This window comes from Choloepus didactylus, chromosome 3, assembly GCF_015220235.1.
Source record: "Choloepus didactylus isolate mChoDid1 chromosome 3, mChoDid1.pri, whole genome shotgun sequence".
NCBI classification, from domain to species: Eukaryota; Metazoa; Chordata; class Mammalia; order Pilosa; family Megalonychidae; genus Choloepus; species Choloepus didactylus.
The window spans coordinates 187,115,626-187,130,356 of record NC_051309.1 but is presented as its reverse complement, the minus strand read 5'-3'; the positions used below and the strand labels follow the sequence as shown (position 1 = coordinate 187,130,356).

The 14,731-nt window shown below is 33.7% G+C and overlaps 1 protein-coding gene across 1 annotated transcript in view; it reads right to left on the bottom strand.

Moving 5' to 3' along the window:
* Positions 1–14,731, bottom strand: part of GALNTL6 (polypeptide N-acetylgalactosaminyltransferase like 6) — a 1,267,846-nt gene that overhangs the window by 721,585 nt on the left and 531,530 nt on the right. The window contains exon 6 of the mRNA XM_037831017.1: positions 1,583–1,749. Coding sequence (XP_037686945.1) covers positions 1,583–1,749 — 167 coding nt within the window. The remainder of the gene's footprint in view (positions 1–1,582; positions 1,750–14,731) is intronic.

Below are 14,731 nucleotides of genomic sequence, written 5' to 3'. Positions count from 1 at the left end.
ACACATTTCTCTGCTACCAAGTATTTCCTACAGTTACCCCAAGTCAAAAGTCTGCTGTGATAAATCCTTACCAATCAAAAAGCTAATTATGTAATATTATCCAGAGATGCATATACCTTTTTTCTCCTAGTACCGTTAAACCAAAAAGACCATTTATTTGTTGATCCACAGTGCCAAATCTTTCTTTTTTATTTTTTAAAGTAAATCTTTATATTTACTTTATTAACACATTGTCTAATATTAGCTTTCAGTAATTAAGACTACTTTGCAATAAGTAGATTCAATTAGTTTCAAAAGGAAACTTATGTGTGATTAAAATTATTTTCTGAAATTTCTGAAAAGTTCAGTTTTAAGTATGGGTACTTCTTTTTAGGTAGCACTAAATGTGTATCTACAAAAGCAACACAAGGCAAAACCCCACTGAAATCAAAACTAAGTCATCAAGTTAATAATTTATTATCTGAATGAGCTAGTATTGAACAACTTCATTCTTGTCTTATTAGCTCCAACACATATTAATATTAGGCAACCCTGAAACAGGATTTGAAATTAGTCCCTGAAGACTAGAGTTCAGTCAAAGGAACCTCAAAATTAACACATTAATCAGGCTCACTTTTAAAGAATTTTTGAATACTGTTAAGAAAATGATGTTTCATTGCAATGGAGTTTCCAAATTTCAATTAACCCCTCTGATCTCAAGATGTATTCCTTTTTGAAGCATAAAAATAGTATGTATGGAATTATTTTACTGCCACTCTTTTCTGCAGTGATGCTGTAGTAGAGTTAAGCAGAGTTCTTTCATACCATAAAATATAAGTAGAAAATTGTATCCCTAAATAAGTGAGTATCAATAGAAAAGGTTTCCTCCTCTCCACTAATGCCAGCCAACAGATACAGAATTCACTTTCCTTGAAGTATTGACAACTCCCATATTTAGACCAAATGTAACTGATGAAGTTCTACTGTCAGGAAACTTTCTATAATTTTATTCCCCTGAAGTATATATCAAATTGTATTTTTATGAGTGGTTAAAAACAGTAAAACATGTCAGTTTTTAATACACTGTTTACACCAGATTTTTTTTATTGTTCAGATACAATGAAATAACCTGATTCATCAAGTAAAAATATATATTTGTGTTATCATTTATAATATTTATGAAGTAAAATAAGCACAGCCTGGGGACTGTATTATACTGGTAAATAATAGATACTTTTCAGAAACAGATTTTATAGTTCTACTTGAATAGTTCACAATTCACATATACTCACAAAAAATTTTGCAGTGTATGTCCTGAAGCTGAAAGTAGAATTTGAAACATGTTGCCAACACCTGCCTAATTTAACAGAAATGTAATGTAAATTCCCTATATTTCCTCAGGTGACAGCAGTAACTTGTCATTCAGTTCCTTTTGCACTTTGCAAACATTTCATGAAATCACAGCATAGACAAAACTTCATAATCATCTTTACGATGGAGTCAGAAAGAAACTGTTGTGATAGTCTTCTGCCCTTCTTTTAAGCCCTAAATGATTATGTGAGCAGTAACTGAATCAGATAAAATGTTATGAACTAGACCTTACCTCTTTCACTGAAGTCATCTACTAGAATGATTTCTGCTACCAGACTCTCTGGTGTTCGGTTTATTATACTGTGTATGGTCCGCAGAAGTGAAGTCCAACCTTCATTATGAAATGGGATAATGATGCTGGTGTTTGGCAGCCTTTCCAGGTACATCTTGTACTTACAGCTGGAGACAAAGAAGGAAGAAAAAAGCTATGTCAAATGCAATGCCTTGGTTTATCAAATACTGCTATTCACTCATCAGATTACCAGACAACACTGAAAACAGGACTAATACCCTCCTGTGCTGGTTTGAATATGTTATGTCCCCCACAAGCCAAGATCTTTTAACCCAATCTTGTTGGGTGGAACATTTTTGATTGTTTCCATGGAGATGTGACACACCCAGCTGTGGGTGGGAACTATGATTGAATTATTTCCATGGAGATGTTACCCCACCCATTCAGCATGGGTCTAAATTAGATCATTCGAGTCTTATGAGAGCTCACAGACAGAAGGAGCTTAGGGCAGCTGAGAAAGACATTTTGGAGATGGCAGATGCTTGGAGACGTGTGGAGATCCTAGCCCAGAGTCTGCCCCTGAGAAGCTAAGAGAAGCCCAGAGACATTTTGAAGAAAGCCATTTTGAAATGCAACCCAGGAGCAAAGGAACAGCAGACACCATCCACGTGCCTTCCCAGCTGACAGAGATGTTCCGGACACAATTGGCCAGTCTTCAGTGAAATTATCATCTTGTTGATGCCTTAGTTTGAACTCTTCTACAGCTTTAGAACTGTGATTTTTAACCTAATAAATCCCCTTTATAAAAGCCAATCCATTTCTGGTATTTTACATAATGGCAGCATGAACAAACCGCACCACTTCCCAACCAGAATTTGCATATCAAAATAAGTACTCTGCTCAGTCATAGAATTCATTAATAATCAATCCATTTCCACACTTACTCTTAATGAAACAATTATTTTATCTTTTTTTGTATCAGGGGCCCAAGTACAAGGTGAGAAGTCCTTTGAAATACTGTGATTTATTAGTGTATATTCATCTATTGTTAACTAATAAATATAAGTATAAACTATATGTACTAAACTTTTTTCTGTAGAGGATGATTAAGGTTTAGATGGATTTCCTGGAGAGTTTTAGAAATTTAATTTCTGTAATAATTATGCTTAATTAATCAGTTTTGGTTGTGGTGTGTTTCAGTGGCTGGCCAATATTTAAGGCTTGAGGAAATAAACAAAAAAACACATTTTTACACTGGAAAAAAATTAATATTTAATCATAAGTAATCACACACTGAATAAATTCACATAGTAAAATTATATTAAGATCCAAACCAAGATTTTATCACATTCCTAATGGAAACTAAAAAAGGAAATCTCAGATTGGCTTCTCAGGTTGTTTCACAATGGGAAAAGCAAACAGGAAATTGGCATTAACTTCTGGCATAGTTAAAATCAATTTACTACACAGCATTGCTACTTTTGCATATTTATTATCTCTTCAATTAAATTATAAGCAGCATAGAGCAGGAACTTTGTCCCAAATCTCACTGAATATCTCAATCTGCATCTGCAAGTCATAGTTGCCCAAAGTCTATTCAGGATGATGGATTCATTTAAGTTTGTGAAATCTTTGAATTACTTCAAAATGAAAATTGGGTAAAACTTCAACCAATTATCAATTTCAGTGATTTTCTCAGCATAGATAATCTGAAAATGAGAAAGAGACTACAAATCTGGTTATAGAAACTGGTAGCCCTAGGCCAGAAGCATCTGATACTTCATCTTTTGCCAACGACACTGACCACTATTTAGTCTGGTCAAAGAAATAAACAAGAGTGTAATTTTTAATTTTACATTGGTTCTCCCAAGACATATAGAAATTTGATCAGAATATTTAATACACTACTTAATATGTTTTTCCCCCAAATAGTTGTTTCAGCACTTCATTTCACTGTGAACACAGTAGGATAAATGAAAATCCTGCTATACCAAATATTGCTTTTGATCAAAAAAAGAGATATTGCCTTACACTTTGGGAAAATAAATAAGACATAATATAATTAAAGCAAAAAAAAAAATTAACTATTCTGGAATACAGCATAAAATTAAATATTTTAGACCAATGACTTAAAGATATAAATATAAACACTTTTTAAATCTGTCCCTCTATTATCAAATTTTTAATCTCATAATTATTAAATGTAAATATTACTGGATTACTTTTTAACAATATTAAACAAGTAGATTTTGATGTTTTCAAGTAGAATGAACAGTCAAAAAACCTTCAAAGTGATACCTTGAAATGGGCATACAAATGCTGGAAAAAAACTTGAAATTCACTTCAGAATAACATAAAATATCAAAAATAATATAATAAGAAACAGATCCATCAGTGATTTCTAAAGGAGCGTAGTGAGATATATAATGGTACAAACCTAGAGAAAAGTGCTAATGTAATTCAGCACACCTGGTCATAATTATATAAGGCCACCTACTCTGAACAAAGCCAAAGGCCCAAGATAATTTTACTTCTATAAATCAATATTCATGATAACACCTCCTTCTTGTGCAAACTATCATAATTAACAGTGTTCCGGGAAAGCAACTGATATTCCTAAGAAGGCAAATTATTTTTTAAACATTAAAAATATGTCATTTGTTTGTTTATTAAATGAGTTGCTTTCAGAGTAATATCCTATAAACAATGAATAGGTTCATGGCTTTAAAGAGGCGTTTAACAGCCATATTCAATCAAGAAAAAAAAAGGCAAACACAAACAGTTGCAGCAACACTGATCATATGCAATATCAGTTCAAATCATTATCACACATCAGATTTGAAATAATCCTTTCAACTCATTCATTCATTCATTTATTCAATCAAATCACAATGATTTACTGAAGATTTAATGTAATCCAGGAAAAAAAGTAGAAATAAGACAAAGAGCAAAATATAGCTCTTGACTATAAGATATTTATATTACAGTGGGAGATGCAGAGTGGGAAACAGACAGTTACAACTTTAAAGTGAAATTGATAGTGTAGAAGTTTAATAGGGGCTTACAGGAGTGTTTAAGAAAGGCACCTAAGCCATTTGGGAGAATGTTGCAGAAATTCAGTAGATTTTAAGGTGGTCTTCAGAAGACAGTTTCCAGATAATTTTAGCAATAGAATTGGCATGACTGTTTTGGAGAAGGATTTAAGGAGGACTCCTATGTTTTGGATGTGGACAACTGATATGGTGAAATATCAACCCACATAGGAGCAAAGTGTGTGAAGGGCTCATTTGAGGGTGGTATTAGTTAGAGTTCTCTAGGGAAACAGAATCAACAAGAGATATTTGTAAATATAATATTTTATATAAGTGTCTCACACAACTGTGGGGATGCACGAGTCCAAATTCCATAGGGCAGGCAGCGCATGGCAACTCTGAACTCCTCGGGAAAGGCTTCCCTGGCTAGCCAAAGAAGAAATGATGGTCCTCTCTTTTTCTTCCTTAAAAGTCTTCAACTGATTGGATTAAATACAGCTAATCGAATTCTCTCATTGCTGAAGACATGCCCTTCGTTGATGTAATCAGCCACAGGTGCAGTTAACTGACTGATGATTTAATTAACCAGCCTTCCAATTTATTAACCAGCCACAAATGTCCTTGCAGTAATGGTTAGGCCAGTGCTTACTTGATCAGACACCTGGGTACCATCACCTGAACCTAACCATCAAAAGGGTTGTGAGGGTGTAGGGTGAAGATAATGAGTTCAATTTGACCACGTTGATGTTTTATAGGTGTGTGTGCATAGCTCAAGGTGAAGTTATGTTTACTTGCTCAAGGAAGAAGCTTGTGAGTGATAGGTTCTAGCAGATACTATCTTATGAAAATATTTTTTCTCACTGAAATACAACTACTAGGACTCTACATAGTGGATGTATAAAGATAACCTTATCCTAATCAGTAGACTAATTACCTTCTGTACATAAATTTCTGCAATTTTTTTTTAAATTAGCTTACTTTTCAAATGTATCTTGTGCCTTATTATTATTTCTCCAATAGAGAATAATCACAGTTTATAGAGTAGACTAAGTTACAAGGCAGCTTTGCTACTTACTAGCTGTGTGAAAATGGGCACATTATTTAACACCTCAAACACTAGTTTTCTCATGTGAGAAACAATCGTGTGAAGGCAAAAGAAATGCCTGCTTCACTGTGTGTTGCTGAGAATTAAATGAGTTAATCCATGCAAAACACTTATCACAGTACTATCTTATAATAACAAGAGCTGAATAATTACTATAATTATTGTTGTTGCTATTGTTTTAATTGTTATTATTATACCTGACAAACCCTTTGTGGAAGGAGGAAGGAAACTAGCGGAGACTGGAACTGCATGAGTGAAAGTGAGAGAGATAGGAAACAAAGATGAATAAATTATGTTTTCTTTCCTTGAGGATTCACAGGTCAGTGGACAGATAGATAAAAAAAAGTCAAACTCAAATGAGACAAGTGACATAACTGATGGCACACAGGCAGTGAGAGCCCAAAGGACTCTCTTCTTCTGACAGAATTAGGGAAGTCTTTATGGATGAGCCTCTATGTTGAGAATAGATCATGCAGGATGGTGACTGTGATTCTAAGGAATTTGGACATAAGCTTGCAGACAATGTGAAGAATTTCAAATGTTGTTAAGCACAAGGGTGACATGACCGTGTTTACATATTCCTTCAGCAGCAAGGCAGATGATGCACCAAAAATGGTACAGACTCAAGCAGAATGAATAGAGATTGTGATAGTTCTGGCAAAAGAAAATAAGGATGCAGGTCTAGTTTTAACTCTAAGGAAAAGCAGACTCTGTGACAATATTTAATCTTACAGAATTGTATTTAGTCACTCTAGCACTTAACTTGCTGCAAAGAACATTGAATTCACTATCAGAACTCAACCATTGATCCAGTTGACTGCCCTGCAGCAGTACTAGAAATATGGAAGCATATTCAGGGCTTTATTAAGATTCTTCTTAATAAAGTTTAATGTCAAATCAGAACAAGAATGGAATTTTGTTAAAAATGAAGACAACACAGCAATATAGGAACCCATTTAAGAAATAAGTAAAATAAAGTAAAACACATTTTCTACATTTATGATAATATACATGTAACAAATTTACAATAAGCAAATAGGTACAATTTAAAATATTTGTTTCATTAAGCACTTAGGATATAGGTGAAACATCTGTAATTATTACTCTTAGTATTGCTGTTTCAAAATTTTTAAAAAATAATCCTTTGCATAAGATTAACTTAGAGTTGAGGAATGGCTCAGAGATGAGGACATCACTTTCTTGAGTAAAAATTTCTCTAAATATTTAGAAAACACGTTTTTCAAATTTTAAATGCACCAAAAGACAAAGAAAATAGTTTACCACTGGTTTTATAATCCCCTTTTTAAAATTTACATGAGAGAAATGACAAGTCATGAAGCATTTTAAAAACTAATGAAAAAAATAAATAAAAAAAAAAAAAAACAAACAAAAAAAACTAATGAAATACCAAATTAGTCTGTAAACATTATGTTAAACCTTTCACAGTAATGAAAATAAACTTCAATATGTGTTTTCATGTAGTTTCCTATGTTTTTCCAAATATGAATACACAAATATTTTCTTATATTCTTTATAGGCATTTGTCAGACAGAGACTTAAAAAATATGTTTAGTTTTGCAGAACTGTTAACTTTTATTTCTCTCAGTTACATTAATTTGTCTGTATTATTCCATTAGTTTCACACACACAAAAAAGTGACTCTTTCAACAATAGAAATAGACCAAAAATAATTTTTAATTCAAAACTTATGAAGTAAGTACAAGCCTTACTAATGATTTATGTTTGGTGAAAGGAGACATTTCATTTCTTAAAGCATTGTCAACATTTATGGAGTGGTCATTTAGCAAACTTATTGAGGTTTTAAGTCTTTCATCTTATCCTTTCCATCACCTAAGCATTTCTTATCACTGCACAGGGCTGGGTGTTTAGCTGTGGAAATAATTCCAGAACCACATTTCTAACCTCAATCTCTAGGTATGCAGGGCTTGTATAAAATGTTTGGATGAGAGTATTCGCATATTCTCAGCCCTTAAGACATTCTGGGGGTTTAGCTAGAGCTTTTTTTTTTCTTTTCTATTTACTTATATAACAGTATCAGTTAAGATGTTAAACTGTGGTAATAAAAAAAAACCCACCAAATCCCAATGGCTTAAAACAAATATTCTCTTTTTGCCTCTTTTACCATTCATCTTTCATGGACTGGAGGGTCTCTGTTCATTGTAGATCAGGGCAAACAGCCATCATCATGAACACTCAATCACTAGGCCGGAGGTAAATGAGAATACTGGTTGGTCTCGAGCGGGTAATTAAACCTTCTGCTCCTAAAATGGCATATGGCTTTTGGCTTTCAACTCATTATCCAACACCAGTTTTATCAAACAAGGGTCCAGCAAGTGTAATACTATATGATCCAGGAGAGATAGAAGCAGATGTATTTGGCAAGCAGCACTAATGATCATAACCATTCAAGTCTTCTGTTTTCTTTCAAATTAAAAAAAAAAAAAAAAAAGAAAAACAAACTGCCTGTTGGAATACATTTAATGGGAAACTGATATTTAGTTTCTTCAGAGACAAAAGACATACTATTTAAAGTCATACATCTTTAGAAGTACAGAAACAAGGGATTTGAAAAGTTGCTACCACCTTTAAAACATCATATAGTTTAGTCCATTCTTTAATTGGGAATTCAGACCCTTAGAGTTTTAGAGAGTTGAACACAAATTATCTTACAAGTGAATTGACAAAACGTATACTGTTGAAGGAGCAATACAATGATGAGATGTTGTTCCTGACCTATAGAGTTCACAATTTTTTTGAATGGGAATCTAGTTCTCTTCACTTCTGGTGTCATCTTTGGAAATGTCAATCAATCATTGGTCTTTTAGAGCACGTTTATATCAGTCAAATCAATTAAAATTATTTAGGTACTGGAATATATTAAAGTGTGGTGGGGAATTACATTATTAGTTCAAATACTTTTGTAAAATATACAATTTATGCTCCATAAATATTTTTGGAAATAAATCTATTTAATAAGAAATATGAATAAATGCCTAAAACAAAATAAAACTTATCATGAGGTACCTTTGGAATACAAGCCCTAGGAGCCATTATCATTACACTACCAAGGACTACTAAGTGGATGTGGTATCCACTATAACTCATCCATACTTTATTAGTTTTGTCTATTTTAATTAAAATATAGATTTTTTCATATTCATAAGCTCTAATATTATTTCTAGTTAAAATTATATGGGGAGTTCTTCTGTTGACCAAGATAGAGTAACAAAAACCAGGCTTACCCTTCCAGTTGAGTGAACTGCAAACTGGATAAAAATAAATCAGTTGTTTTAAAGACATTGTTTATCAGGCATCAAAAGACAATAAGCCTTGAGAAATAGGAAATAAACAAGGTTGATTGCTACACTTTCTCCTGCCTCTCTCTAGGATGAGATTCCAGGCCAGGTTCAGTTGGGGAAACAAAGGTGGATCCAAGTGATCTCCCTGAGTTGAAATAATGGAGTTTAGAGTTGGAGTAGGCTAAGGTGGGTACAGTTTTAAGGATAGAATACTACAGAGGATACAGCTGCAAAGAAAGAAAATTTAAGAGATCTTCAGAGAGTACCCCTTGTGTCTTCACCTGGGAACTAAGCAGGGTATTTGTGTAAGAAAACTAGTCCAAGGCCAGATGAAGAACCACCAAGAAGGATTAGAGAGAACAATACCCAGAACTCACACAAGACCTGAAATATTTCTTCTCACCTGGTATAGAGGAAACACAGAATTCATGGAGAATTGGGTACAGTCTTCAGAAAATTTAGAGGGCTTTGTCTTAGTAGGGTGAAACTATTATTCCTAGTTAATTAGTCCCAGTGAAAGAAGCAGGCTCAGAAAAGATGAAGAGGACCCCATGCTTTTATCTTGTGCTCATCTTGTGGTAGGAGGGCTAAATCCTGAAGGAGAGTATTAGTCAAACAGAACCAATTTGCAAGAACTATGAAAGATGTTTTTTTTTTTTTCCTTGTTTGTTTCTTTTGTTCTTGGAACTCAATGAAATCTCTGTCATATCATTTTCTGGTTAAAACTTAAGGAACAGACAGAAGGCAGATCAGGGACTAAATCCCAGAGTTAACATCTTGAAATATTTAAATGTACAGTGTGAAACAAAAAATTAACAAGAAAAACAAACAGGAAATGGATGACATGTTTGAAGTAAGAAATAGGCCAGTAAACATTAATAAAAGGATAGTTTAATATACCAGTTTCAATAATGGATAGAACATCTAGCCAGAAGATCAGTAAAGAAATATGACTTGAACTATACTATAAACCAACTAGACCTAAAAGACATATATAGAAACTTCACCAAATAGCAGCAGAATACAGATTTTTCTCTAGTGCACATGGGTCATTCTCCATGATATACCATAAGTCAGGTCACAAAAAAAGTCTAAATGAATTAAAAATCATTGAAATCATACAAGGAATCTTATCAGACCACAAAGGAATGAAGCAAGAAATCAATAACAGAAGGAGAATTGAAAAATTCACAAATATGTGGAAATTATAAACAATACACTCTTAAATCACCAATGGATTAAAGAAGAAATCACAAGGGAAATTAGGAATTATCTTGAGGCAAATGATAACAAAAACACAAGATACCAAAATTTATGTGATACAGCAAAAGCAATGCTGAGAAGGAAATTTATAGCTTTAAATGTTTACATTAAAAAAGAAATGTCTCAAATCAGAGATCAAACCTAAATTGAGTAGAAGGAAGTAACAAAGAATAGGGTAGAGATAAATGAAATAGTATTAAAAAATGAAGAAGATAAATTAAACCAAAAGATGTTTTTTTGAAAAGATAAATAAAATTGACAAAACTTTAGCTAGTCTGACAAAGAAATAAAGAGGACACAAATAAATATAAGCAGAAATGAAAGGGGAACATGACTTACCACCAGTAATAAAAGGAATTATAAGGGGATGCTATGAACAATTGTATGTCAAAAACTTACATGACCTAGATGAAATGGACAAATTCCTATAAACACAGAAACTACCTACATTGACTCAAGATGTAAAAGAAGATCTCAATTGGCTAATAAAAGGTAAGAGCTACCTACTAATCAGTAATCAAAGCTCTCCCAACAAAGAAAAGCCCAGACTAGATGGTTTTACTGGTGATTTATACCAAACATTCCAAGACAACACCAATTCTGCTCAAACTCTTTCAAAAATTGAAGAGAACAGAACACTTCCATGCTGGTTTGAATCTGTTATGTACCCAAGAAAGGCCTATAATTTTTTAATCTCGTTTTGTGGGGGCAGACCTATTGTGGGTGGGTCCTTTTGATTAGGTTGTTTCCATGGAGATGTGACCCTGTGCATACAAGGTGGGTCTTAATCCCCTTGCTGGAATCCTCTATGAGAGGGTAAAGGGCAGAGACATTTTGCAGAGAGCTCACAGAAGCTAAGAGAGAAACACCCAGAGGCTTTTTGGAGAGAGAGAAAACCATTTTGAACCCAGAACCCAGAAAAGAAAGGCCAACAGATGTCACCATGTGCCTTCCCATGTGAGAGAGGAACCCCGGATGCCAGCAGCCTTTTCTCAGAGAAAGTAACCTCCTTTGGGTGCCTTAATTTGGACATTTTCATGGCCTTAGAACTGTACATTTCTAACCTAATAAATCCCCATTGAAAGAGCCAAACAATTTCTAGTATATTGCATTCTGGCAGCTTTAGCAAACCAAAACAGCTTCCTACTCATTCTGTGAAGCCGTCTTCATCGTTACCAAAGCCTGATGAAGATATCACAAGAAAAGAAAATTAAAGACCAATATCCCTACAAATATAATGAAAACATCTTCAACAAAATACTAAAGATGTTAATCCAACAGTTCATTAAAAGATCTATACAACATGATCAAGTGGTATTTATCCCAGGTATGCAAGGGTGGTTCACTATGAGACAATCAATTAATGGAATACACCATATAAAGAAGGAAAAACAAGACATAAGATCATCTCAGTTGATGCAGAGAAGGCGTTTGATAAAATCCAGCACCGTTTCTTTTTTTTTTTTACAAAAACTTTAATAAATTTACAATGTTCACAGTATTTTTTTGTAAAATTCAGTTTTATTGAGATATATTCACATACCATACAATCATCCACAGTGCATAATCAACTGTTCACAGTACCATCATATAGTTGTGTATTCATCACCCCAATCAATTTTTGAACATTTTTCTTACTCAAAAAGGATAAAAATAAGAATAAAAATAAAAGTAAAAAAGAACATTCAAAGCATTCCATCCCTCCACCTTGTTTTTCATTTAATTTTTGTCCCCATTTTTCTACTCATCTGCCCATACAATGGATAAAGGGGGTGCCAGCACCATTTCTTGACAAAACATTTAGAAAATTATGAATAGAAAGAAAAGTACTCACCATGATAAAGGACATATAAGAAAAACCCAGCTGACATTATACTGAATGGGAAAAGAATGAAAGCTTTCCTCCTAAGATTAAGGGTGTTCATAGTCACTACTTATACAACAAATTACTGGAAGTTCTTGCCAGAGTGACCAAGCAAGAGAAATAAATAAAAATAATTCAAATTGGAAGGAAGAAGTAAAACTTTCCATATTGGCAAATGATATGAAAATACATACAAAGTATCCTGAAAAATCCACAACACAGCTCTTAGAGCTAATAAATGAATTTAGCAATTGAAGTGGTACAAGGTCAACACTCAAAAATCAATTGTGTTTCTATACACTAGGAATGATCAATCAAAAGAAGAAGTCAAGAAAGAAATTCTATGTACAATAGCAACTAAAAGAATCAAATAACTAGGAATAAATTTAACCAACGATGTAAAGGATGTGTATGCAGAAAACTACAAAACACTGCTAAAATAAGGCAAAGAAGGCCTAAATAAATTTAAGGATGTTCTTTGTTCATGGTTTGGAAGACTTAATATTAAGATGTCAATTCTACCCAAAGCAACTTACAGATTCAATGCAATCACAATCAAAGTTCCAACAACCTTCTTTGCAGAAATGGAAAAGCCAATCATCAAATTTTTATAGAAAGGTAAGGGACCCTCCCTTACCTTTGCAGAAATGGAGAAGCCAACAAATTTATATGGAAAGGTAAGGGGTCCTTATAACCAAGGCCAACTTGAAAAAGAAGAATATAGTTGGAGGATTCACACTTCCAATATTAAAACTTATTTCAAACCCACAGTAATGAAAACAGGATGGTTCTGGCACAAGGATAGACCAATGAATTCAGCTTGAGAGTTCAGAAATCAATCCTCACACTCAGGGTCAACTGATTTTTGACAAGGGCACAGGTCACTCAGTTATGTAAGAACTGTCCACTCAACAAATGATACTGGGAAAACTGGATGTCCATTTACAAAAGAATGAAAGTGGACCCCAACCACACGTCTTATACAAAAATCTACCCAAAATGGATCAAAGACCCAAACTTAAGAGCCAAAACTATCAGACTCCTAGAAGAAAAGGCAAAGAATCATCTTTAGGACTTTTCTTAGACTTTACACAAAAACCATAAGTGGCAAAGAAAAAATAAATAGGACCTCATTCCAAAATTAAAAACTTGCTCCTTAAATGATTTTATTATGAAAGTAAAATGATGCCTTATCATTACAATGGGAGAAAATATTTGGAAACCCCATAACAGATAAGGGTTTAACATAGAGAATATGTAATGAAATCCTATAATTCAATAAGAAAAAAGAAAATAATCCAATTTAAAAATGGGCAAAAGACTTTAATAGATATTTCTCCAAAGAAGATATAATAATGGCCAATAAGCACATGTAAAGATATTCAACATCATTAGCCATTATGGAAAGTCACACCCACTTAGCATTAGCCATTCACACCCACTAGAATGGCTACTATTTACAAAAAACACACACACAAAAAAAAAATTACCAGTGTTGGAGAGAATGTGGAGAAATAGGAACACTCATTAATTTCTGGAGAGAATATAAAATGGTGCAACTGCTGTGGTAGACAGGCAGTTCCTCAGAAAGTTAAGTAGCGAATGACTGTATAACCGGGCAATCTCACTTTTAGCTATATACCCCAAAGAATTGAATGCAGGGACTCTGTTTTAGTTTGCTAAAGTTGCTGAAATGCAATATACCTGAAATGAACTGGCTTTTAACAATAGGGATTTATTAGCTTATAAGTTTACAGTTATGAGACCATAAAAATGTCCAAATTAAGGCATCAACAGGATTATAACTTCTTCCTGAAGACAGACTGCTGGTGATCTGGACTCCAGTCACATGGTAAGGCACAAGGTTTCATTTCTTTCACCTTCTGGCTGCTCCTCTCTTAGCTGCTCTGTGTGCTTCTCTGAGTTTTGTCTCTTCTAAAGGACTCCAGTAAGCAGATTAAGACTCACCTGGGGCATGCCACAACTGAAATAAACTAATCAAAAGGTCCCACTCAATATAGGTCTACACCTCCAGGAATGGATTAGCTCTAAGAACATAATGTTTCTGGGGGTACATAGCAGCTTCAAACCATCACAGACTCGAACATATATTTGCAGACTGATGTTCACAGCATCATTATTCACAATTTCCAAAAGATAGAAGCAACCCAAGTGTCCATCAATAGATGAGTGGATAAACAAACTGTGGTATATACACACAATGGAATATTAATTGATCATAAAATGGAATGAAATTCTGATGTATGAGACAATATGGGTGAACCCTGAAGACATCATATTGAATGAAATAAGCCAGACATGAAAAGACAAATATTGTATGATCTCACTGATTTGAAACAATTATAATAGGCAAACTCATAGTCAGAATCTAGGTTACCAAGGTTTGGAGTGGCGGTAGGAAATAAAGAGATAGGGCCTAAAATGCACAGAGTTTCTATTTAGAATGATGGAAATGTTTTGGTAGTAGATGGTTACTATTGTTGTGATGATAGCACGACATTGTGAACATAATTAACAGCACTGAAATACATTTATCTGTATGTG